General features: G+C 45.3%; 1 protein-coding gene and 1 pseudogene across 1 annotated transcript in view; one reads left to right on the top strand and one right to left on the bottom strand.

The window, feature by feature from the left end:
- Positions 1 to 22,334, top strand: part of LOC120470112 (NLR family CARD domain-containing protein 3-like) — a 32,739-nt gene extending 10,405 nt beyond the window's left edge. Inside the window, exons 3-4 of the mRNA XM_089118647.1 lie at positions 21,564 to 21,737; positions 22,170 to 22,334. Of these exons, the coding sequence (XP_088974773.1) occupies positions 21,564 to 21,737; positions 22,170 to 22,299 (304 nt within the window). The 3' untranslated portion in view covers positions 22,300 to 22,334. The remainder of the gene's footprint in view (positions 1 to 21,563; positions 21,738 to 22,169) is intronic.
- Positions 9,431 to 10,274, bottom strand: LOC148997172 (uncharacterized; annotated as a pseudogene).
- Positions 22,335 to 27,609: the final 5,275 nt, after the last annotated feature.

Below are 27,609 nucleotides of genomic sequence, written 5' to 3'. Positions count from 1 at the left end.
GATTTTTTTGCCATTCTCCAGTATCTCAGCCTATGTAGCACCTATGTACACCAAACTTTTCAGTTATACACTTATGTATTCTGAAGATATTTTCAGAGGGATTTGTTAATAAATCATTACTGGCCTGATTTATGTGACATTTTAATCATATGGCGTAAATCGATTTTTTAAGGGAATGGACAGTATATTTTGACTTCCAGGTAATTAAACTTTTTTTTCATCTTGTGCATAAAAAAATGAAAAAAAAAAATTGCACCTTGCTTTATCAGATCTATTTACCGAAAATATATGCATGCACATATTTAATGAGATAATGCCTAATTTGCATAATTAAACATACAAATTTCAAAAATGTATAATACAATTTTTTATATACTTGTGTAAGTAATCAACTGAGGAAGTTTCATAGTGATGTCTATTATTTAAAAAGTTTACCCTATTCACCTAGTGTCTCTCCTTGAAAGTTGGTGTTTTGCAAATATATATACATAAAAAAGGCAGTGAGCCTCCAATATATATTTGCTCTGACCCTTGACTATTGATCTAGAAACTTAATTTCCTCATCTTGATTGCCTACTTACAAAAAAAAAACTAAGGGAAAATGATCCAACGACTGCAAGATAGGCAAATTGTCAACCATTTTGATATGCAAATTAGAAGGTAAAAAACTCAATTTCGCTTGGGTACCATTTTTGTATTTTTTATTTTTTTTTGGACTCAGCACCCTTGAAATATGTAATAAAGGGTGGTTCCCGACTTGTACCCATACATGCTCCTCACTTTCACTTTTTGGGTACATCCCATCTAGACTATGATCCAAACGCAGACTTTATTAAGAGGAGAATCCAGAGACAGGTACAGGGAAACATGCAGTGGTCAAAACCAGGTAAGCAGTCCAGATCAGCAATAATACAATGCAGGGATAAGGCAAACGGGAAGACCAGAGACAGGCAGGGGGTCCAGGAACTGTGAAACTAAAACACTCGGAACAAGAAACCAGGAAAACGCTCAAAGCAGTCAGAAACTTACAATACTGAGCCCTGAATAAAGGGAAAACTCAGGCTTAAAGAGACCCTATCATGGATTTTGGAAAATGACTGTTCATATGGTGTGGAATATAGCTCTAAGGGAATGAAAACATCCTGCAAAGAATTATATCTGAAAGTGCACCGTATATAAAGTTATTGTCTTTCAAAAGTGAGAGTTGACTCTGAGTCTATGAAATGAATTGTTTTTGAAACGAGTCATTAGCTGGTTTGTCGTTAAGTACACTCACCGGCCACTTTATTAGGTACCCCATGCTAGTAACGGGTTGGACCCCCTTTTGCCTTCAGAACTGCCTCAATTCTTCGTGGCATAGATTCAACAAGGTGCTGGAAGCATTCCTCAGGGAGTTTGGTCCATATTGACATGATGGCATCACACAGTTGCCGCAGATTTGTCGGCTGCACATCCATGATGCGAATCTCCCGTTCCACCACATCCCAAAGATGCTCTATTGGATTGAGATCTGGTGACTGTGGAGGCCATTTGAGTACAGCGAACTCATTGTCATGTTCAAGAAACCAGTCTGAGATGATTCCAGCTTTATGACATGGCGCATTATCCTGCTGAAAGTAGCCATCAGAAGTTGGGTACATTGTGGTCATAAAGGGATGGACATGGTCAGCAACAATACTCAGGTAGGCTGTGGCGTTGCAACGATGCTCAATTGGTACCAAGGGGCCCAAAGAGTGCCAAGAAAATATTCCCCACACCATGACACCACCACCACCAGCCTGAACCGTTGATACAAGGCAGGATGGATCCATGCTTTCATGTTGTAGACGCCAAATTCTGACCCTACCATCCGAATGTCGCAGCAGAAATCGAGACTCATCAGACCAGGCAACGTTTTTCCAATCTTCTATTGTCCAATTTCGATGAGCTTGTGCAAATTGTAGCCTCAGTTTCCTGTTCTTAGCTGAAAGGAGTGGCACCCGGTGTGGTCTTCTGCTGCTGTAACCCATCTGCCTCAAAGTTCGACGTACTGTGCGTTCAGAGATGCTCTTCTGCCCACCTTGGTTGTAACGGGTGGTTATTTGAGTCACTGTTGCCCTTCTATCAGCTCGAACCAGTCTGGCCATTCTCCTCTGACCTCTGGCATCAACAAGGCATTTCCGCCCACAGAACTGCCGCTCACTGGATGTTTTTTCTTTTTCGGACCATTCTCTGTAAACCCTAGAGATGGTTGTGCGTGAAAATCCCAGTAGATTAGCAGTTTCTGAAATACTCAGACCAGCCCTTCTGGCACCAACAATCATGCCACGTTCAAAGTCACTCAAATTACCTTTCTTCCCCATACTGATGCTCGGTTTGAACTGCAGGAGATTGTCTTGACCATGTCTACATGCCTAAATGCACTGAGTTGCCGCCATGTGATTGGCTGCTTAGAAATTAAGTGTTAATGAGCAGTTGGACAGGTGTACCTAATAAAGTGGCCGGTGAGTGTAGATACATATTGGCCGCGCCCAGTTACTGCGCGCGCAGACGGAAGTGTAAACTTAGTCTACACATTCAAAAACTTCATCAAAGCATCATGTCGAGAAGACGCTGTGTTCTACAATGCAAAGATATTTCAGCCACTTTGTTTTCATTTACCAGGGACGAGCACGTGAAGAATCGGTAGTTAGAGTTCATATTGCAACGATACCACAACAGTATAACTAGCCCGATTGTGTTCTCATCATTTTAATTACGAATCGTTCAAAAACATAAATGAATTCAAATGTGGATTTGCAAGCGGTTGTTCCTGAAGGAGGGCTCAGTAACTTACTTACCCAGTGTATATGGATCATCTTCCTCCTCCGAATCACAACCTGTAAGTATTATTAATAATTGTTGCTTTTATGGGTTTTGAACGGTTTTGTAGCGTCAGGGCGCGAGGAGGGAAGGCGCAATAACTATGTGTGTGTGTGTAAATTACGCTCAGCGCAGCTTCTAGGTCTCCAATGTCAATTTTTTTTTTTAAATATGTGAAATGTTTGTTGCTGTTATTGGAGTTGTCATAAAGAATAGAGTGTCTTGTAGTACTGCAGTGCTTTATCAATATGTTTATGCGTTATGCTAATAAACAATAACTGACTGGGTCTGTCGTCTGACCAATCACTGCCGATTAGCATCACGCAAAAGAGTGGATTGGAAAAATGAGTCGTTGTAGGAATCATTTGGGAGTCGGTGAGCAAATCAGTTAAAAATAAATGCATATTATGAGACAAATAAAGTGTTTTTTTATTCTTGCATCCATGTTAAACTGTTTTTGGGAACTCCTAAAACAAAAATAGGAACATTTCAAATGCTATGATAGGGGCTCTTTAAATCAGGGACGCTCAATCTCCAACAGGTGCAACAAATAAACCATAATCAGTCCAGGGTAAAACAATAAAGTAGGAAGGAGTGCCCCCTAGAGGCTCAAGCGGGCACTCCAGATGCAGATCGTCACAGCGGCAAAACTCCTCCGAAGGAAACCTAGAGATGCGGTAAGCGATGGAGAAATCAACAGTTTTCTGCTCAAGAATACGGGTCAAATCGCGTCAAATATTGATTTAGGGACAGATGTTCTTTATGAAGCAAATAAGAGACATAACTATTTAAAATTTAACAGCCACTGAATACTTAGTTTTGAAATATTTTACTTTGAAAAACATTTGTCTGAATTTATTTGCTCTGAATTCACCCTTTTGAAATTAGTTTACTTTGGAAACTATGTGTCTGAATTTATTTGTTTCAAATTTACCTCTGAAATGTAAATAGGCCTATGAAAATTCTTGATTTCTATTTCGAAAACCTGAATTTCGATTAATATGTTTTCAAAGCTCACAAATTCAGATAAAAAAAAAACAACTTACAGATTTTCAGATAAAATACATTCAGGTTGATTAAATTCGACTGCTCAAATTCAGATTGAAAAAATTACGTTAAATATTCACATTGTAACATCCGGGCTACCCAGGATAGGCCACGCCCCCACCAGGGGAGAAAAACAATCCAACCGTCTCCATTGATTTGCATTGCGAGAGGCTGCCTCCTTGTCATTTATGACTTATAACAAAAAACAAAACAATGTTTAAGTAAGGGTTAATGCCCTCCGAGGTGTCCATTGTCAGGTTTTAATGGACGACGGCGAGGCGTGAACCGGCCGACGCGCAGCGGAGTCCATTAAAACCATTAAGTCCATTAAAACCTGACAATGGACACCTCGAAGGGCATTAACCCGCTTATACCATGGTCACTTGCCAAATAAAATTTTTTTTAAATATTAGTTTATATTTTAATTAGGCTAAATCTAGTTTTTACAAATAATAACTTGCCTGACGGTTTATTTAGCAACCTGAGATATTTATAGTCCGCTCAGCTTGTTGAACCTTTCAGTTTCAAAAATGCATTTTTTTTCATGAAACACAAAGGTAGGCATAGTTATTTTTTTTTTATTACACATAAAACAATTAATCAAACAAAAACAAAAAACCCAATTAGTTCTGAGCACCAGCGATTTGCGCTTATAGAGGGCAATAAATTAATCAGAGCAAAGAGAGGGTCATTTGTCTACATGCTAGCTTTTTTATTTACAATTAATTTCAACGTTTCCATTTATAGTGCAATTTGAAAAAGTCGGCCAGTCAGGAGGATCCACAAAAGCTGGGTAACGTTACTGCTGCCCATGATGGGCACTTGATGCAGACAGTACATTGCTCCAGCTTCGTCTCTCACGGACAGACTGTCTGTCCGTGAGAGACGAAGCTGGAGCAACGTACTGTCTGCACCAGTAAGCCCGCAGACTGCTCTCGCATCGATGGCCTGTCACCGACATTATTTGACGGCTCTCCAGTCCAGCATCGGAGAGTCGACCTACAGCATACCAGTCGTCAACGTTGCCAAATTCTCCATATATGTTAAAAGAAATAACGAAGTCGCTCATTGTTGTATTAGGCTGTTTTTTTTAATAGAGCGTTTGACTGCCCGTTGCTATGGTTACTCACAGCTGTTGTAGGCAGCGCATTCATTTATAAATTTCGAATGGTAAACAGACAGTTTCACCAGAACTACTTTACTAGGTGTCCTCTATCACTTTTTAACGGACACCCTGCAGCCAATCAGAATCGAGTATTCACTCAGACCATGGTATAAAAGCTGTTGTGAGACAAGGAGTACAGCAAACAAGCCAAATAACCCAGAAATTGTTTTTTTAAGCTGATGGCTACTACTAGCACGCCCATAATTCATAATTTTAGTCGAATTTGATCAACCTGAATCTATTTTATCTGAAATTCTGTAAGTTGATTTTATTTTATTTTTTGTATCTGAATTTGTGAGCATTGAAAAATATTAATCGAAATTTTAAAGGTGCAGTGTGTGATTTTTAGCGACATCTAGCGGTTCGGTTGCGAGTTTGCACCAGGTTTGAACTAAGGGCTCAGCCCACTGCTCACCCCTCCCTTTCGAAGAAGCTACGGTTGCTAAAACGGGACAAACATCTCGTCGGCTGAGACAGCAGAGAATAGCCAGAGCCATAATACAGCGAGGGAGAAGAACCACATGAAACTATGCAGCTATATATTTTTTCTAACAGGGTAGTAAAAGTTTAGCTGGCTAATATGAGCTGTTACTGTGGCTGAACTGGTTAAAGCATAAAGCCTTGTTTAAACTCGCGTCCGCATGAGCCCAAAGGTGCGCGCGGCAAAAATTACATGATTGTAACAGCGTGCGCATTTCCGCATCCCATAGACACCATAAACTACACACAATAGGCTTTTTCTCTGATTTTGAAAACTCTTCGCGATCGACTTAGATCTCTTACAAGATCGACGGGTTAATGATTCCTGTAACATACCGTTTTACGATCAATGACATGAGTACTAATCAGCTGTCTTACGAACATAACAGCACATTTATCCCCACATAACAAACCCATAACACAGCGAGGGAGAACTAAGTTACATGAAACAATCCCAACTACATATTTTACACTACTCACAAGTAGGGATGGGTATCGTTAAGGTTTTATCGGTATTACTACTCTTACCGATACCGCTTATCGATCCGGTACTTTAACGGTATTCTTATCGGTTCTTTTTGGTGTTTTTTTTTTTTTTTTAAGAATTAAGATCATAATTAAACTCTATATTTTGAAATGTAAAATAGAAAAAGCAAAACGAAGAAAAATATATTTTTGTTATGTGCAGGCTTTTTTTTATATACAAAAAGGACACATAAGAAAAAAAACAAGTACAAACACAAGAATACAATTAATCAAAGATACAAATTATATACAAAGTGCTTTAATTTCAGGAAGGTGTACTAACATATCTTTTCAGGTAATTGTTTCTGTCTGAAAAGAAACCTAATTTAGTAATCAAATATAAAATAGCACTGTATAGTTTATCATAGATAGATTAATGCTTATTAAATAAAGTTACTCATTCAAAAGCTGTGAGTGATTTTCTCTGCCTTTTGTTGTTTGATTTGCATTAATGGCTGAATCGTCAGCACGTTTAGGCTATTAGACTGCTGCCCCTTTAAGACCGAGAGCAAATCTAATAGGTGAACCATCAACTGAAGCACCATCATTTTCTCCCTATTATTTACGTCCATTTAAGACATAATTGTGTTTAAGTGAATGAACTGTGTTTAAGTGAATCTCAGAGCTGGTCATTTTGACATTTTTATGTATATTTGATAGTTAAGGACACACGAAGCCCAAAGTATAGGCTACTTTTCTTGTCTCGTTGCAGTCCGTTTAGGAGCGCGCATCGCCTTGTGAACAGCGTCTCTTGCGCAGGCTTTTGTGTTTTTAATAGCCATTTTTTGATCTTGCAACAGTAGAAGACAGCATTTTGCAACAAGCGCCGATCGTGCTGATTCTGACGGTATGTTTGGGTTTTAGGAAGAACTGACAGCGCTCCGCAGTGCTGTGAAGTAGGCTAAAGGACGTTAAGCTGGACAGATCATGCGTCTTGATTTTTAACGGTTTTATCTCAAATATCTTCTTTCTTTAATCTTTGGAAGCCGAAATACAAAATATATTAGAATAATATCCCACATCTAAAGTGTAACCACATTGAATGTTTAGTTCTGTCCTCATTGTCACTCATTAGGCAAAGGCTGTCGTGTTGCGCGTGCTGTGGCTTTGCGTGAGAGATCGCTCTCTCTCTCTTCTGAACTGCGAATTTCAAATTTGCATCACAGACAAATGGTTTAATTAAAATACAGTTTATATATAGAAAAGGCTGGCGATATAAACATGTTCAAGATAACGTCTTTATAGGAATGATAAATAATTTCTCCAGTACCGACAGCAGAACCGATAACGTCCGAGCTTATCGATACAGCGGTCTTTCAAAATTCAGTACCGGGGCCCGTTTAATACCGGGTTTCGGTACCCATCCCTACTCACAAGGGAAAAGTCACTACTCACAGAGTTTATGGCTAGTTTCTAGCTTTCTGCTGCTTCTCTTTCAAGGTAGTGGCGAAACGCGTTTTGTAGCGCTGTGTGTTCGCGTTCGGCTACGGTAGAAAGATGACGTCACGATATGGCGACCTTCATAGAAGGGGATTCCCGCGGTTATGGAGATATAAATGTCTCATTCTAAGGTAATAAAAACATTACGGTTAATTAAGTAAGTTCTTTATACACCACTGAACACATAGTTATGGATGTCATATTGCATTTCTGTTACAGTTTTTCTCAATTGTTTGCACACAAATTCTGGTACTTGAGACACAATGGCCACAACATGTAACTCATTCACCAACCCCCTGAACCAATTCTGATGAACAACAAGCACAATTCCTGCTTTACACTCAAATTGCAGCTTTAAAACACACTTTTTTCAAAACACTACACACAAATTCTCTGCATTTGGCACAATTTTCATGCAGAAAATCTCTTCTTTTCACGAGGAACACACTACCATTCAAATATTCACACTGACTCGTCACATGGACAAACACACGTCTCACAGTTTTACAATTGGCAATCAGAGCTTTAGCATAAAATACCAAAACCGAAGAGAGGATGCAGCATAGATTTTTACTGTAACAGCATAAACATTTTTTTCTGTAGTTTTGTATGTAGACCACTGTGTGTGCAACTTTGTGTTGAATGATGTGTATGAAATGTGCGATCTATTTCCCATTGTTTTTGTGGGAAAAATACAAAATAACATTTTGAGAATATATAACATTGTTTTGAATGTAAAGTTTCATTTTGCACTAGAATTGAGGGGTTTTGCCGATTGTGTGAGTGTTTTTAGATTTGTGTGTAGAGTTCTGAGAGTATGAGGCATACTTGCAGGAAATGTGTGTAAACAATCGAGAAAAATTAATAGATACTCAACTTTTTGACATTGCACATTGCACCTTTAAATTTCAGAGGTAAATTCGAAACAAATAAATTCAGACAAATGTTTTTCAAAATAAAATTGAATACAAAACTAGTATTCAAAACTAGTAAAAGTATTCAGTGGCTGTTAAATTTCAAATAGTTATGTCTCTCATTTGCTTCCATACTTTTACAATACTGTATGACAATCGCGGGATAAGAGGAAAAGATAATCGTTAGTGTGTGTGTGTGTGAGAGAGAGAGAGAGAAAGAGAGTGTGTTAGTGTGAGAGAGTGTGTTAGTGTGAGAGAGTGTGTTAGTGTGTGTGTGTGTGTGAGAGAGAGAGAGAGAGAGTGTGTTAGTGTGAGAGTGTGTTAGTGTGTGTGTGAGAGAGAGAGAGAGAGAGAGAGAGAGAGAGAGAGAGAGAGAGAGACTGTTTTTGACACTTAAAGCAATTTATTCCATCATTAAAGTTTAAAAAAATAAATTAAATTTAGTATTCCGTCATAGTGACTATAACAAACAATTCACTCTGTCTCAGTGTAAAACAGCTGTTCCCTTTCGTAGTCACTTCGAGTTACGTCAGAAGTGACGGAGATTGGGGGATTTCGCATAGAAAGCCAAACCCTATTCGAGTATTTAATCATGAGCCAATGGCATGCAATGCCTTGGGGCTGCGGAAATTTGCATAGCGTACTCCGCCCTACTCCGTGAGTATAAAAGGAGGAAGTGAACGCAACCGCAGTATGTTTTCGCTTCGGAGCCAAGAGACCTCTTCACTCCTAAGCCATTCTCACTGACAAGACTCTTCGAGACGAGCTCCTCTTCAGTGTTGGTGTGACGGCGATACCCAGCGAGATTCTGCATTGCCTGCGATCTGAGCAGTGGTCTGCCAGACTGTGCGTTTCTCCCTGGACGCCTCGGCGCTGAAAGAGTGAATTTCCTCCTCTCTTTGTGAAAGAGCTACACGTGGCACGTCTTTTTAAAGATGTCTCGCCCGTGTTCTTCTGGGTGCGGTCGATTCATGTCATCCTCTGATGGTCACGATCGCTGCTTTGTATGCCTGGGCATTCAGCATGCAGCAGCAGCGTTCGTGGATGACTCATGTTCCTTTTGTGGGAACATGACCATCTCTACACTGCGATCGAGACTCAATGATCTAACTAAAGTGAGAGTCCCCGCGTCCGTTACTCGATCCGCTTCTTCTTCGAGAAGCGCTTCGACTCGCGGACAGGGTGATCTGACGGTGTGGAATAAAAAGAACCCGACGAGAGAACCTCGGGCCACACCCCCCGCCTCAGTGTCAGAGCCAGCGAGCGCTGCTTCGATTCAGGCGTCTGCCTCTTCGCAGGTACCGTCTGTTTCGTTTGGCGCTCCAGAGGATGATGCGATGTCGATCGCGGCATCACAGGGCGGGCTTGAATCTTCGGGAAGTGAGGATGCGGCTGCGCTGCCTCCCTCGGGAGTGCCGGCGTTGCCCGTGTCTGATCCCGAGATGACGGCCATGCTATCTCGGGCCGCCGTGAGTATCGGGTTAGAGTGGAACCCTCCGCCCTGCCCCGATCTCTCACGGATGGACAATTGGTTTTTGGGGAAAGCCGCCGCCGCAAGGCCACAGCCGAACCCAATTCCCTTTTTTCCCGAGCTGCATGTGGAGCTGACGCGCACTTGGAAGGCTCCTTTGACCTCCCGAGAGCGCGCTCCAGCCTCCCCCGCCTTTCCTCCCCTCGATGGTGCGGCTGCCCGTGGGTATGCTGGGATCCCTCCGGTGGAGCGCTCTGTCGCGATGCAGCTGTGTCCGTAGAGCGCCTCCTCCCGTGGGGTTCCCAAGCACCCATCCAAAGCCTGTAGGTTCTCGTCGTCTATGGCGGCGCGATCCTATAGAGCGGCGGGACAGGCAGCCGCTGCTTTGCATGCCATGAGCACTCTACAGGTGTTTCAAGCCAAACTGCTCAGGGACATGCACGAGGGCGGGACTGACCCAGCGGCTTTTAATGAGCTGCGAGCGGCCACTGACCTCGCTCTCCGGGCGACGAAAGTGGCTGCTCGCTCCGTTGGGCAGGTGATGGCCACTAGCGTGGTCCAGGAGCGCCACCTATGGCTCAACCTGGCTGACACAAAGGACGCTGAGCGGTCACGGCTGCTCGACGCCCCTCTCTCCCAGGTTGGCCTGTTCGGCGGTGCGGTTGAAGACTTCGCCCAGCAGTTTTCGACCGCCCAGAAGCAGACGGAGGCCATTAAACATATTCTGCCCCGACGGTCAGCTGCTGCCTCCACCCAGCCGTCGGCCCAGGTGCCTCCCCCTGCTCGCCGCCGTGGACGCACCCCTGCGGCTCCCCTCCCTCCCACGCGTCCCCAGCAGCAGGCTTCACCCGGGACGCGGCGTGGAGGAGGCCGCAGGCATGCGTCGCAGCCCCCTCAGGCCGCGCGCCCCGCTAAGCGCCAGGCGAAGCGGCGTTCCTGAGACGGGCTGCTCAGTGATGAAGTTGAGTGTTTCTCAGGAGGAGGTAGCAGGCCCCCTCCTTCCCCCGGTGGAGGGCCGGGGGAGAATCTTTTGTTCAATACGGCTCCCCGCTGCTCACCCACGGGTGGGCAGCACCCTGAGTTTGTTAAAGAAAGACTTAACATCATCACTGAGCACACATACTGGAATGAGTACGCTCGTCGCCCCAGTGCGGCGACCCTCTCATTCCTTTCTGTCTCTGAGGGTGCGGAGGGAAGCGTGTGTCGTCCCTCGACTACGCACCTCCCCTCCCCCTCTCTCGCCAGACCCCCAACAGAACAGACCCCAGTGGAACGCTGGTCCTTCCCTGGTCTCTTCTGTCGGGGAGCGGGGCTCGACTGTACATCCGCACGGGGTAACACCCGAACGCATGCCAGTCTCCCCGCCCCGCTGCCCCTCCGGGGGGACGTCTGTGGTTCGCATGACCCCGCTGGTTCACTTCCTGGGAGCTTGGCTAGAGCTCCCCGGGCTGTCCCGCTGGGTCATCAGAAAGATCAGATTCGGCTACGCGATTCAGTTCGCTCCACTGTGGTCGGTGGCAATGCCCCAGTCTTGAGAGCGGAGATTGCGGCCCTGCTGGCAAAGGGTGCAATCGAGACTGTCCCTCCAGCCGAGGTGAAGTCCGGGTTTTACAGCCCCTACTTCATTGTCCCCAAGAAGACCGGCGGGTTACGACCGATCCTGGATCTGTGCTTTTTGAACCGTACTCTTTATCGGCTTCCGTTCAAAATGCTCACAGCCAAACACATTTTCGAATGCATACGGCCTCAGGATTGGTTTGCAGCGATCGACCTGAAGGACGCGTACTTTCATGTCTCCATATTGCCTCGACACAGACTGTTTCTTCGGTTTGTCTTCGAAGGCCAGGCATATCAGTACACGGTTCTCCCATTCGGGTTAGCTCTGTCTCCTCGCGTCTTCACGAAGATCGTCGAGGCAGCCCTTGTTCCCCTTCGCGAACAAGGGGTTCGCATCCTGAACTATCTCGACGATTGGCTGATTCTAGCTCACTCTCGAGAACAGGTCTGCGAGCACAGAGACCTGGTGCTCCACTTGGGCTCTCTGGGCCTTCGGGTCAACCAGGAGAAGAGCAAACTTTGCCCCGTGCAGAGGATCTCTTTTCTCGGCATGGAGATAGACTCGGTCGCCATGTCCGCGCAGCTCACGAACGAGCGCGCGCACTCACTACTGACTTGTCTTCGTCAGTTCGAAGGCAAGAATGTGGTTCCACTGAAACTGTTTCAGAGGCTCCTGGGGCATATGGCATCCGCAGCCGCGGCAACGCCGCTCGGATTGCTTCATATGAGACCACTTCAGCTCTGGCTTCGCAATCGAGTCCCGAGGTGGGCATGGCATCGCGGCTCGCTGCGAGTCCCAGTGACTCCAGCGTGCCGCCGTACCTTCTCCCCGTGGTCAAACCTCAGCTTTTTGCGGGCCGGTGTCCCGCTCCTGCGAGCTTCCAGGCATCTCGTTGTCTCCACGGATGCGTCTACCACGGGCTGGGGTGCCATGTGCAATGGGCATGCAGCCGCGGGTTCCTGGACAGGACCCCAGCGCCTCATGCACATCAATTGCCTCGAGCTGTTGGCAGTACGCCTGGCCCTGCATCGCTTTCGAGCACTGCTCAGGGGCCAACATGTACTGGTCCGTTCGGACAACACCACTGCTGTAGCGTACATCAACCACCAGGGGGGTACGCTCGCGCCAGTTGTCGCAGCTCGCCCGCCACCTCTTGATATGGAGTCAGAAGCACCTAAGGTCCCTTCGTGCAGTGTACATTCCAGGAGACCGGAACCTGGCAGCCGACGAGTTGTCACGGATCCGCCCTATCTCCGGCGAATGGCAACTCCATCCCCAGATGGTCCAGCTGATTTGGGACCAGTTCGGGGAGGCTCAGATAGATCTGTTTGCCTCTCGGGACTCATCCCACTGCGCCCAGTTTTACTCCCTGTCCGAGGGCACGCTCGACACAGACGCACTGGCGCACAGCTGGCCTCGGGGTCCACGCAAGTATGCGTTTCCCCCAGTGAGCCTCCTTGCACGGGTGTTGTGCAAGATCAAGGAGGACGAGGAGCAGGTCTTGCTGGTAGCCCCTTATTGGCCCACCAAGACGTGGTTCTCCGAACTCATGCTCCTCGCGACAGCACCTCCTTGGCCTATTCCTCCGAGACAGGATCTACTCACTCAGAGACGGGGCACTCTATGGCACCCTCGTCCCGAACTGTGGAGGCTACACGTGTGGCTCCTGGACGGGACGAGGCAGGTCTGAGTTCGCTGCCACCTGCGGTGGTGGCGACCATCACTTCCGCTAGAGCGTCGTCCACGAGACACCTTTATGCGTTGAAGTGGAACCTCTTCGTCAACTGGTGCTCTTCTCGCGGAGAAGACCCCCGGAGATGTTCGATCGGTGTCGTGCTTTCCTTTCTGCAGGAAGGGTTGGAGCGTAGGCTGTCGCCCTCCACCCTCAAGGTTTATGTCGCGGCCATTGCCGCGTCTCATGATGCAGTTGAAGGTAAGTCCATTGGGAAGCACGACCTGGTCATCAGGTTCCTGAGGGGAGCGAGGAGGCTACATCCGCCTCGTCCTCCCCTCATACCCTCTTGGGACCTCTCAGTAGTCTTAAGTGCTCTGCAGAGGCCTCCCTTTTAGCCTTTGCAATCAGTAGAGTTAAAATTTCTGTCCATGAAGACAGCACTCCTGGTTGCATTGGCCTCCATCAAGAGGGTGGGGGACCTGCACGCATTCTCCGTTGACGAAGCGTGCCTGGAGTTCGGGCCGGCTTACTCTCACGTTGTCTTGAGACCCCGGCCGGGATATGTGCCCAAGGTTCCCACCACTCCCTTCCGGGACCAGGTGGTGAACCTGCAAGCGCTGCCCCTGGAGGAGGCAGACCCAGCCTTGGCACTGCTCTGTCCGGTACGTGCACTCCGCACCTACGTCGACAGAACGCGGTGTTTCAGGACCTCAGACCAGCTCTTTGTCTGTCATGGAGGGAGCCAGAAGGGAAGGGCTCTCTCAAAACAACGGCTGTCTCACTGGATAGTGGACGCTATTGTTTTGTCTTACCAGCAGCTAGGCCGTCCGTGCCCCCTCGGTGTGACGGCCCATTCCACTCGGAGTGTGGCCTCCTCTTGGGCTCTAGCGCATGGCGCCTCGCTAACAGACATCTGTAGAGCTGCAGGCTGGGCGACACCCAACACCTTCGCCAGATTCTATAATCTGCGAGTCGAACCGGTGTCCTCTCTCGTACTCGCTTCCGCCAGTACTGGACCCGCTTAGGTGTCTTCGCTTGCTCGCCATTCCACTCTCGACCGGATAAGTGTGATATTCCTCAGTAGTCTTCCTTGAAGCCTTGAGTCCTCCAGCACCCAAGATGTGGGCACCACTGCGTCGCTCTGGTTGCCGGCTAGGTGCCTCCATGTGCACGGTTCCCTATGGTAACGGTCTCATGTGTATGATCCACTGTAAGCCTCTCAGAGCATGTGTCTTCCCTTGGCAAGCCATCTGCCACCCCTGGAGCCTCTAGTAGACCACCTGCGGTTGGTGCTCCAGTGATCCCCATATGCGTCCCTTCGGGCCATGTGTGTTTTGTAAGTCCTCCCTACGGTAGGCATCTGGTGACATCTCCCTCTCGGGATATGTTTCCCAGTGTACCTTGGTATTCTTGTGTCAAAGTAGGGCTCCTGGTTAAGTAAGTCCAGTTCAGGGGTCCAGACTTTCGCAGGGCACTGGAAGACAGCTGTAAGATGGCGTGATGGCATTGACCCCCAATCTCCGTCACTTCTGACGTAACTCGAAGTGACTACGAAAGGGAACGTCTCGGTTACGGATGTAACCCTCGTTCCCTGAGTAGGGAACGGAGACGTTACGTCTCCCTGCCACTTCTGCTGTATCGCTGGGTAGACGCCGAGTTCAGTCTTGGCTCCTCAGCGAAGACATACTGCGGTTGCGTTCACTTCCTCCTTTTATACTCACGGAGTAGGGCGGAGTGCGCTATGCAAATTTCCGCAGCCCCAAGGCATTGCATGCCATTGGCTCGTGATTAAATACTCGAAGAGGATTGGCTTTCTATGCGAAACCCCCAATCTCCGTCACTTCTGACGTAACGTCTCCGTTCCCTACTCAGGGAACGAGGGTTACATCCGTAACCGAGACGTTTTACTATCAATGCCAACGGCGAGAGAATTTAGTTTTTCTGTGGACAAATCAAAATTAAGTCTCATAAGACACTTGAGTAAAGGCTCGTGTGTTTTGTGTCTTAATCAATCTTTCCCACACACATATAAATTATAACTCGTACTCATCGCTCTGTCCATTTCAGCAAATGACGTTTTGTGAAGGCCTCTCCTGTTGTTTTGTTTCAACATGCGCGTGCACCCCCTGCTGGTAAAGCCGTCTAACAGCAGAGAGAGAGTATGCTCAGTAATATATTGCTTTTCCTGCAGTTTCTGGATGTCACCGTTGAATTTACTGTCGAATTTGAACCACTGAATTTGTGGAAGCGAATTTTCAAGGTGGAATAAAATGGACAGAAAATTGCCTGTTGAATATTATAGGTTGTATTTTTAAACAGTTTGAAAATTTTGGAAGTGAAATATCCAAGGTGAATATGGATTATTGAATTTTTAATAATGAAAAATGTTTTTAATTGAAATATTCACAGCTTAAATATTCAGCCATGTTGAATTTCAGCCCATAAAAATGTAAGCCTTAAAAATACAATGGATTAAAATGCAAGCAGGGTTAACACAATGCTTTTTTTGGTGCAATTCAACATACTTTTTGTTTCAAAAACATTAGACATTATTTTACTTCCTTACACTTCCACCTCACATTCAGCCAATCACACGCTCCGAAAGCACACTTCCACCTCACATTCAGCCAATCACACGCTCCGAAAGCACACTTCTACCTCAGATATTGTATATCATGCATACAAGAATCAAAAGTTTAAACTAAAACACTCAATATTCATTTATTCACTCAATATATCAGTATTTATTTATACGCAATATCTCACAGAGTCTAATTTCACAATAAATTTCTACAAACATTTTCACTTTAGTATTTTGTGATCTGATGAAGATGAAGATCTCTCCTCTGTTTTATTTGCTGATGAAGATGATGTGACTTTACAGAATAAAGAGTCTCTTATTTTCTTCATTCTCTCTCTCTCTCTCTCTCTCTCTCTGTGCGCATGCGTGAGCGTCTGAGCTGAACGAGTGTGGAGTGCGAGAGCGCTGGCCTGCGGGCTGTGTGAGTTTTCTAACTTTTCTTCTTTCTTTGGCAAAGTTGTTGGTGTATTTGTGGAGGTTTTTTTGGAGTCAGGGAGAGTAGGTCGCTGTTGCTCAGCGTGTGCTGTCCGAGATGGCAGCAGCATCGGAGAGCGTACAGTCTGACAAGCTAACGCGGAGGAATGGCATTAAAATCACGCCCGCGGAACGCTGTTCTATAGAAGACTGCAGCATAGCAGTTGCTCAAGTTGTGGGGTATAAGAGTATTTTGTCAGCATCTAGGATGAACAGTGCATTTGTTTTTTTCCTAGATGACGTGAACAAAGTAAATGAAATAGTCGCGAGTGGAATTGTGTTGAATGAGTCGTACACACCAGTGATGCCTTTGATGCAACCGGCGAAAAAGATTTTGTTGTCGAATGTTCCACCTTTTATAAAGGACGAAGTGATCCAAAGGGAATTGGTCAGGCACGGAAAAATTGTTTCACAGTTTAAAAAAATCGCATTAAATTGCAAATCGGCACAGTTAAAGCATGTTGTTTCTTTCTGGCGGCAGGTGTACATGATTCTGAACAATGAGAGTGCGGAGCTGAATCTCGCGATGAAGTTTAGAATTGATGATTTTGACTATGTCATTTACGCTACATCAGAGACAATGAAATGATTTAAATGTGGACAAGGAGGACATCTTGCGTGTTCGTGTCCTGAGAATGTGGAACATGATCCAGGACAGAATAACATTGAAAGTGAGGGACAGAAAGATAATGTGGAGGATGAAAATCAGGAAAAAGGTGGAGAAGTGCTAGAGAATGAACAAACTAATCAAACAAAAATTGTAAGCAGGAGTAATGAGGAAACAGTAGGAGAAAGGGAGTTTGAAAGAGCAAATGATGCTGCTGGCCCTGTAGATGTCTCAAGAGATATTGATATGACGGAGGATGACAGTCTGTTTAAAACACCGACTTTAAAGAGAAAAACAAGTGGAAAAAGTAGAGGGAAAAAAGCTAAGAAGGAGCAGGTTCAGGAAGAACAGACAGAGGAAAAGATGGTTCAAGAAACAATGCCTAACACTGAATACAGTAACTCAGATGATTCAGTATCAGGAAGTGAGTGTGAATCTGTAAGTTCAGTTGACTCAGTGTCTCTGAGAAGATCTGTGAGGAGTGCTTACACCCTTGAAAAAATTAAAGCTTTTTTGCAGAGTACAAAAGGCATGAAGGGAGTTCAAGTACTAGAGTTTTTTCCAGATCGTGAGTTGTTTATAGAGTCTGCAAAGATGTCAATGAAAGAAATTGGGTTGGGGGGTCTCACAGAGCAAGAAGTATACAGGTTAAAGAAAATAGTTCATAAAGTGAGATCCAATATGGTAAATGATGAAAAGGAGGTGTTTTAATTTTTCCTTTTTCTTTGTTAAGTTCTTGTTTTTGTTTTGCTCAGTCTCTTTTTTTTCTCATTTATTTATGAGTAATTTAAGGATGGGCAGCCTGAATGTGAATGGTGCAAGGGATTTTAGGAAAAGAGCAATACTTTATGAATTGGTGAGACAGAAAAAAATTGATGTTATGTTTCTTCAAGAAGTACATAGTGATATAAAAAATGAAAGTGAATGGATGATGGAATGGGAAGGAAAGGTGATAATGAGCCATAAGACTACCACTAGTGGAGGTGTAGCAATCTTACTCAGAAATAATATCAATCCAGTCTCGTGTGAAGTAGAGCATGTAGTCGGGGGACAGTGTTTGAAAGTACGGCTTGAGTTTGAACAATTTTCTGTTGTATTTATAAATGTGTATGCACCAGTTTTGGGCCCTGAAAGAGTGTTGTTTTTAAACAAAGTTAGAGATACTGTAAGAAGTTGTAAACCTGAAGAGTTTTTATTTCTAGGGGGTGATTTTAATTGTACGGAAGATGATAAAATTGATAGAAATCACAAAGAACCACACATGCCTTCACAGTGTGTTTTAAAACAAATCCTGAAAGAATGTGAACAGTATGACATATGGAGGGTGTTGAATAAAACACAGAGACAGTACACATGGACACAAGTGAGGGAACGTTATGTGACAATGGCTAGACTAGACAGGTGGTATTGTTTTAAACATCATCTTAATATTATTAAACAATGTGCAATTTCTCCTGTAGGCTTTTCAGATCATGGTTTAGTCAGTTGTAATGTTTTTATCACTAATGTAAAGCCAAAAAGTGCTTATTGGCATTTTAATACGGTTCTTTTACAAGATAATTTTTTTCTTGAGGTGTTTGGTCATTTTTGGCAACAGTTTAGGAATAAGAGGTCATTATTTGATTCTTTGCAACAATGGTGGGATATTGCAAAAATAGAGATACAGCAACTGTGCCGTATGTATACTTTCAATGCTTCGAGAGACATTTCCCGATCTCTAAAGGATCTAGAGAAAGAGATAGTTGAAATGCAAAATTTAATTGAATCTGTTAGAGACAGAGAATGTGTCAAAGTTTTAAAAGATAAAAAGAAGATTTTAGATGATTTGTTGGGGGTTAAAGCACAGGGTGCTCTGGTACGCTCGCGTTTTCAGAGTGTAGTACAAATGGATGGCCCAACCAGTTTCTTTTTTGGACTTGAAAAGAAAAATGGCCAAAATAGAAGCATGCATTGCTTGTTATCTGAATCAGGCACAGAAATTATAGAGGCTAAGGAAATTAGAAAACGAGCGGTAGGTTTTTACTCAGAGTTATATAGCAGTGGTCACGTGGAGGAAAAGGATATAGCCAGTATGTTTTATGTGAGTCTGCCTAAAGTTTCGGATGAAGCAAACACTGAGCTGGAAAAACCTTTTACGAAAGGTGAGCTGTATAATGCCCTAAAGAGTATGGAGTGCGGGAAAGCTCCGGGGATCGACGGAATTCCTGTTGAGTTTTATAAGTCACTCTGGGCAGTTTTGGGTGATGATCTTCTGGAGGTCATTAATGACAGCGTGGCCAGAGGGTCACTGCCAACAAGCTGCCGGAGAGCAGTGATCACCCTGTTACCGAAAAAAGGAGACCTCACGAATATAAAAAACTGGCGACCAGTGTCACTCTTATGCTCTGATGTAAAAATCCTATCTAAAGCCTTAGCAATTAGGTTGAAGGAGGTGATTGGTGGGGTCATCCATATAGACCAGACATACTGTGTTCCTAATAGATCGATCTTTGACAACATTCATTTAATTAGAGATATTTTGGACGTCTCTAGATCATTGGGTTTAGATTTTGGCCTTATTTCCTTAGACCAGGAAAAGGCTTTTGACCGGGTTGAGCATAAGTACCTCTGGAGGACTCTGAGTGAGTTTGGTTTCAGTCAGGGTTTTATCAAAATGATCGGAGTGTTGTATGCAAACATTGAGAGTATACTCAAAATTAATGGAGGGTTGAGTGCTCCTTTTGAAATTACAAGAGGTATCAGACAAGGGTGTGCACTGTCTGGCATGTTATATGCTTTAGACATTGAACCGTTGCTGGTAAGAATTAGGGCAAACATTGATGGGTGGAGTATACCGCAATCTGAATGTAAAATTAAGTTATCAGCTTATGCTGACGATATTGTGGTTATGATTAAAAATCAAGAAGAAGTAAACACTTTACAGGTAATTATAGAAGAGTTTGGTAAATTGTCTTCTGCTAAGGTAAACTGGTTTAAGAGTGAAGCCATAGTTGGCGGAATATGGGAAGGTAGAGGTTTTCCTAAACTACCTGGTGGACTTGAGTGGAAGAAAGGTGGTTTTAAATATTTGGGTGTTTATCTTGGAGACGACTCAATGATGCAAAAAAACTGGGAAGGGGTTTTGGAAAAAACAAGGACGTCTAGAAAAATGGAGATGGTTGTGGTCAAAAATGTCTTTTAGAGGACGAGTGACAATTATTAATAATCTGGTGGTTTCAATGTTCTGGCATCGGTTGGCATGTATTGAGCCGCCAAGTGGACTTCTTGCAAAACTGCAGGCTGTAATTGTGGACTTTTTCTGGACTAAGCTTCACTGGATTCCCCAGAGTGTACTCTACCTTCCTAGAGAAGAAGGGGGACAAGGACTGATACACTTGGTCAGCAGAGGAGCAACTTTTCGCTTACAGTTCATTCAAAGACTTTTAACAGGTCCAGAGGATCTAGTTTGGAGAAATGTTGCTGGATCTATATTAAAACAAGCTGGAGGTCTGGGATTGGACTTTACTTTGTTTTTATTGGATTCTAACAAGATTCAACTGAATGGACTGACACCTTTTTATAAGGGGGTTTTTAGAGTGTGGAGTTTTTTTAAAAAGAGAAGAGGAGTTTCTGAGACATCTTTATTTTGGTTATTAGAAGAATCGACTGTGTTTGGAGCCAGGTTGGATGTATCTAATGAAATTGCATGTGGTTTTGAAAATGTATTGATTGTTTCAAAAAAGGTTAAATTGTGTGATCTGATTGCAGCTGGGGGTCCTGGTTTAAATAACTCACATAGGGTAGTAGCTGGTCTAAAATTAAAGTCAGAAAGATTGGCAAGTAAATTGCTGGAGGTTTTAAAACAGAGACTTACGATGGAAGAAAAGTTTCTACTTGAAAGTTACGGGGAAGGGAAGGTTTCTCCAAATAATAAAGATCCTTTTCCTGAAGTTTTCTTTTCTCCTGATCTTAAAGGAGCAAATGGGTTAATGTTAGAGGATTTGGAAGATGTAAGTATTCACAAGGCTGACCGTAAGAAACTGTATCAAAATTGTGTTAAAGTATTAAATAAGAAAGTTTTAAATGGAAGAGTAGACACTGTTTGGAGAGACAAGCTTCACTTGGATCATAGTATAAAGCCTGTGTGGAGAGTGTTGTATAAACCTCCTTTGGAAAAAAGAGTTGGGGATCTTCAATGGAGGATTTTACACGGGGCAGTTGCTGTCAATGCTTTTATAAGTGTTATTAATCCTAATGTGTCAAATGGGTGTCTTTTTGTAAAAAAAGGGAGACCATCTTTCATTGTTTCATGGAGTGTTCAAGGTTGGGTTATTTTTTTGATTTTCTTAAATTGTTGTTTAATAAGTTAAATGAGGTTTTTACTGTTCAGAGTTTTATTTTTGGTTTTCGGTATGTTGCAAAAAATAGAATAAAATGTCAACTTTTAAACTTCATCATAGGTGAAGCAAAAATGGCAATATACCTGAGTAGAAAGAATAAAATTGAAGGATCAGAAGGTTGTGAAGCTGTTTCTATTTTAAAAAACAGGATAAAATCAAGAGTATGGATTGATTTCAAATTTTATAAAATGATGAAGGACTTGACGTTTTTTTCAAATCAGTGGTGTTATAATGATGCAGTTTGTCTTGTTGTAGATGAATTTTTATTTTTTTCTTGTGTGTTACAATAAGTATTACTACATGTGATGTGTGTTGTGGTGACATTTATATTGGAATTGTTTTTAATGTCTAAAGAATTGTAAAATAAACGTTTTGTTAAAATTCAAAATTCCCTCTGCTAATGTAGGTTAAGATGCTGTTATATGACAGATGAAGGTTGTTCTGATGTGACTTCAGCTCTGAAATCAAACCCGTCACACCTGAGAGAGCTGAACCTGAGCGTGAATGAACTAGGAGACTCTGGAGTGAAAAACCTCAGTGATCTACTGATGAACCCACAATTCAAGCTGGAGAAACTACAGTTAGTGTCATTATACTGTACAGTAATTACAGTGTGACTGAAGTTTATTTATTTGAAGACAGCAGGGCTTATTTCATTGGTTATAGCACTTTTTGTGGGTTTACTTATTGCTCACATTTTTTTTTTATAGTTCTTTATCTTTTCACAGTTTTTTATCTAGTTAGTACATTGTAGTTTGTATTTTTTTTTATTCCCAGCATCTGATACAATGCACTGATTGTGTACACACAGAAATCTGCCTTTTCAACAGAGAATAAAGAAGAGAGACGTCAAATAAATAGTTAGAAATGAAAGAGAAGAAACAGTGTCTTCCAGCGCACAGAACTAGTGTGACTGGGTTTTAAAACAGACTATTGGAAACTAAATGCTGCTGTAGCTCTTCAATAAGATGATCATCATAGATGTGAACTATTGTTATTTCTCTGTCTTCAGTCTGAGTGACTGCAGTATTACAGAGAAACAGAGTCTCATCCTGACTTCAGCTCTGAATTCAAACCCGTCACACCTGAGAGAGCTGGACCTGAGTGGGAATAAACTAGAAAACACAGGAGTGATGGAATAAAGAGTCTCTTATTTTCTTCTCTCTCTCTCTCTCTCTCTCTCTCTCTCTCTTTCTTTCTCTCTGTGTGTGCGCATGCGTGAGCGTCTGAGCTGAGCGAGTGTGGAGTGCGAGAGCGCTGGCCCGCGGGCTGTTGTGTGAGAGTGTGGTGAGTGAATTTGTTTTTCTGTTTTTCTCTTTCCGTTTTTTTGTTTTCTTTTTGTGTCTGTTTTTGCTTTAGTTTGGGGTAGTTCTGTGTGGTTTTGGGCCGCATGCTGCCGGGCTTTACCGGGGAAAGCATGACGACCCCAGCTACACAGGTGTTGTCCACGCTCACGCGGCGTAATGCGGTGAAAGTGGCGTTTGCGGCGAGTATAGAAGATATTTGTTTGGCGATCGGCGAAGTTGTGGGACATGGATCTATCTTATCCGCATCGAGGATGAATAACGCTACTGTGATTTTTCTTAGTAACGTTGAAAAAGTGAATCAAGCAGTTGAGAGTGGAATTGTGATTGGTGGCGATTTTGTTCAGGTTCTTCCCCTCACATTACCATCAAAGAGGGTCACCTTATCTAACGTCCCCCCCTTTCTCAGTGACCAGATAATAACAGAAGCTTTATCGCGTTATGGAAAATTGGTATCCCCAATAAAGAAAATCCCGATCAGCACGGGCTCTCCCCTGTTGAAACATATCGTGTCTTTCAGGAGATTTGCATACATGATTATTAAGGATGATGAGGAATTGGATCTTTTGCTTAGTTTTAGAGTTGATGATTTTGATTACATCATTTTTGTTACAACTGCGAGGACGAAGTGCTTTGGTTGTGGAAAAGCAGGACATCTGATTCGTAACTGCCCAGAAAAGAAAGCTACGGAGAAAGAGGATACGGTTTCCAATCCAAGTACGAGTGGAGAAACTGGTGGGCCTGTAGTTTCACTGAGTTCAGAGTTGCAGAGTAATATTCATAGTGAGACTGAAGTGGATATTTGTAGGGAGGTAGCTGGAACAAAATCTGTTGTTGGGACAGGTATAGATACAGAAAAAAAAGACCAAACTGATATCGTATCTGCTGTAAAACAATCAAAACATCCTGAGAAAGAAAGTGTAACACAGGTTGAACAGAAGAAGAGTGGGTTTGATTGTGTGGACATGGAAATGGAGGCACAAATAGAAATGTTCAAAGCACCGCTAAAAAGGAAAAAAAATGATGATAAGTCTCAAAATAAAAAAACTGGAAAGAAAGCTGACCTGGACCTAGCAATGATGATGAAATTGAAAGTGAAAGTGATTCATCAGATTCCAGTGTGGCGTTGTCTTTGAGTGACTTCTCTGTTCGGAGCTATGATAGTGAAGAGATAAAATTGTTCCTTAAGTCAACGAAGAATAAGAGAGGGGTATGTGTACAAGACTATTTCCCCAATATAACACAGTTTGTTGAGAAAACAAGGAATTTTATGGCTGAAGGATGCTTCACAAATAAAGAAGTTTATCGTTTAAAAAAATTGGTGAGGAACGTAGAGAAACTTAAGGATGATGTATAATAAGTTAAGCTCATTTTCCACATTGAGTGTGTTTTTTTTTGGGTGGGTTTTTTTCCTATTGGCCATGAGTGAAGTTAATCTAGCAACCCTGAATGTAAATGGTGCTAGAGATATTAAGAAAAGAGGAATGTTAAATGTATTAATGAAACGTCTCGGTTACGTATGTAACCCTCGTTCCCTGAGTAGGGAACGGAGACGTTACGTCAGAAGTGACGGAGATTGGGGGTTTCGCATAGAAAGCCAATCCTCTTCGAGTATTAAAACACGAGCCAATGGCATGCAATGCCTTGGGGCTGCGGAAATTTGCATAGCGTACTCCGCCCTACTCCGTGAGTATAAAAGGAGGAAGTGAACGCAACCGCAGTATGTCTTCGCTGAGGAGCCAAGACTGAACTCGGCCTCTACCCAGCGATACAGCAGAAGTGGCAGGGAGACGTAACGTCTCCGTTCCCTACTCAGGGAACGAGGGTTACATACGTAACCGAGACGTTCCCTATCGTAGTCACTTCGAGTTACGTCAGAAGTGACGGAGATTGGGGGTCTGTGCCATCACGCCATCTTCAAGCCCTGCGAAAGACTGAACCCCCGAGCCTTACCTCTTTTTTTTTTTTTTTTTTTTTTTTGGGGATCCGACTTTGACACAGGATTACCAAGGTACACTGGGAAACATATCCCGAAGGGGACATGCTACCAGCTGCCTACCGAAGGGAGGACTTAAGAATACACATATGGCCACATAGGAACGCATATGGAACACTGGAGTACCAACCGCAGGTGGCTACTGATTTAAACTCCAGGGGTGGCAGATGGCTTGCCAAGGGAAGACACATGCTCAGAGAGGCTTACAGTGGATAATACACATGAGACGGTTACCATGGGGAACCGTGCGCATGGAGGCACCTAGCTAGCATCCAGAGCAACGCAGTGGTGCCCGCATCGTCGGTGCTGGAGGACTCAAGACTTCAATGGAAGAACTGAGGAAATATCGCACTTATCCAGTCCGGGGAGTGGAGTGGCGAGCAAGCGAAGACACCTGAGCGGATCCAGAACTGGCCGAAACGAGTACGTGAGAGGATACCGGCTCAATTCGCAGATTATAGAATCTGGCGAAGGTGTTGGGTGTCGCCCAGCCTGCAGCTCTGCAGATGTCTGTTAGCGAGGCGCCGTGCGCTAAGCCCAAGAGGAGGCTACACTCCGAGTGGAATGGGCCGTCACACCAAGGGGGCACGGAAGGCCTTGCTGCTGGTAAGACAAAGCAATGGCATCCACTATTCAGTGGGACAGCCGTTGCTTTGAGAGAGCCCTCCCTTCTGGCTCCCCCCATGACAGACAAAGAGCTGGTCTGAGGTCCTGAAACACTGCGTTCTGTCGACATAGGTGCGGAGAGCACGTACCGGACAGAGCAGTGCCAAGGCTGGGTCTGCCTCCTCCAGGGGCAGCGCTTGCAGGTTCACCACCAGGTCCCGGAGGGGAGTGGTAGGAACCTTGGGCATATATCCAGGCCGGGGTCTCAGGAATACGTGAGAGTAAGCCGGCCCGAACTCCAGGCACACTTCGTCAACAGAGAGTGCGTGCAGGTCCCTTACTCTCCTGATGGATACCAATGCAATCAGGAGTGCTGTCACATAGGACAGGACAAAAACTCTACCGACTGCAAAGGCTCCAGGGGAGGCCTCTGCAGAGCACCCAGGTCTACTGAGAGGTCCCCAGAGGGCAGGAGGGGAGGGAGGCGGATTTAACCCCCTCACTCCCCTCAGGAACCTGATGACCAGGTCATGCTTCCCATAGACTTACCTTTCACTGCATCATGAGACGCGGCAATGGCCGCGACATAATCCAAAGGGTGGAGGGCGACAGCCTGCGCTCCAACCCCTCTTGCAGGAAGGAAGCATGACTCCGATCGAACATCTCCGGGGGTCTTCTCAGCGAGAAGAACACCAATTGACGAAGAGGTTTCACTTCAACGCATAAAGGTGTCACGTGGACGACGCTCTTGCGGAAGTGATGGTTGCCGCCACCGCAGGTGGCAGCGAACTCAAACCTGCCTCGTCCCGTCCTGGAGCCACACGTGCAGCCTCCAAGATCGGGACGAGGGTGCCACAGAGTGCCCCGTCTCTGAGAGAGTAGGTCCGGTCTCAGAGGAATAGGCCAAGGAGGTGCTGTCGCGAGGAGCAAGAGTTCGGAGAACCACGTCTTGGTGGGCCAGTAGGGGGCTACCAGCAAGACCTGCTCCTCGTCCTCCTTGATCTTGCACAACACCCGTGCAAGGAGGCTCACTGGGGGAACGCACACTTGCGTGGGCCCCGTGGCCAGCTGTGCGCCAGCGCATCCGAGCCGAGAGAGCCGCGGGTCAGAGAATAACTGGGCGCAGTGGGACGAGTCCCGAGAGGCGAACAGGTCTAACTGTGCCTCCCCGAACTGGTCCCAAATCAGCTGGACCGACTGGGGATGGAGTCGCCATTCGCCGGAGATGGGACGGGCCCGGGACAGCTCGCGGCTGCCCGGTTCCGGTCTCCAGGAATGTAACTGCACGAAGGGACCTCAGGTGCTTCTGACTCCATATCAAGAGGTGGCGGGCGAGCTGCGACAACCGGCGCGAGCGTAGACCCCCCCTGGTGGTTGATGTACGCTACTGCCGTAGTGTTGTCTGAGCGGACAAGCACATGCTGGCCCTAGAGCACGCTCGGAAGCGGTGCCGGGCGAGCCGTACTGCCAACAGCTCGAGGCAATTGATGTGCATGAGGCGCTGGGCTCCTGTCCAGGAACCGGCGGCTGCATGCCCATTGCACATGGCACCCCAACCCGTGGTAGACGCATCCGTGGAGACAACGAGATGCCTGGAAACTCGCTGAATAGGGACCCTGTCCGTAAAAAGCTGAGGTTCGACCACGGGAAGAAGGATCGGCGGCACGTCGGAGTCACTGGAACTCGGAGCGAGCCGCGATGCCATGCCCACCTCGGGACTCGATCGCGAAGCCACAGCTGAAGCGGTCTCATATGAAGCAAACCGAGCGGCGTTGCCGCGGCCGCGGATGCCATATGCCCCAGGAGCCTCTGAAATAGTTTCAGTGGAACCGCACTCTTGCCCTCGAACTGTCGAAGACAAGCCAGCAGTGAGTGCGCGCGCTCGTTCGTGAGCTGCGCGGACATGGCGACCGAGTCTATCTCCATGCCGAGAAAAGAGATCCTCTGCACGGGGCAAAGTTTGCTCTTTTCCCGGTTGACCCGAAGGCCCAGACGGGCTAGGTGCCGTAGCACCAGGTCTCTGTGTTCGCAAACCTGAGCTCGAGAGTGTGCTAGTAACAGCCAGTCGTCGAGATAGTTCAGGATGCGAACCCCGTGTTCGCGAAGGGGAACAAGGGCTGCCTCGACGATCTTCGTGAAGACGCGAGGGGACAGAGCTAACCCGAATGGGAGAACGGCGTACTGGTATGTCTGGCCCTCGAAGGCAAACCGAAGAAACGGTCTGTGTCGAGGGAGAATGGAGACATGGAAGTACGCGTCCTTCAGGTCGATCGCTGCAAACCAATCCTGATACCGAACACATTCGAAAATGCGTTTGGCCGTGAGCATTTTGAACGGTAGTCGATGGAGAGAACGGTTCAAAATGCGCAGGTCCAGGATCGGTCGTAACCCACCGGTCTTTCTTGGGGACAATGAAGTAGGGGCTGTAAAGCCCGGACCTCACCTCGGCTGGAGGGACCGTCTCGATTGCACCCTTCGCCAGCAGGGTCGCAATCTCCGCTCTCAAGACTGGGGCATTGCCACCAACCATCGTGGAGCGAACTCCC

The sequence above is a fragment of the Pimephales promelas genome, chromosome 2, assembly GCF_988280905.1.
Source record: "Pimephales promelas chromosome 2, fPimPro1.hap1.1, whole genome shotgun sequence".
Taxonomy (NCBI): Eukaryota; Metazoa; Chordata; class Actinopteri; order Cypriniformes; family Leuciscidae; genus Pimephales; species Pimephales promelas.
The sequence above is the reverse complement of the archived record's forward strand: the minus strand, read 5'-3'. Positions and strand labels throughout refer to the sequence as shown.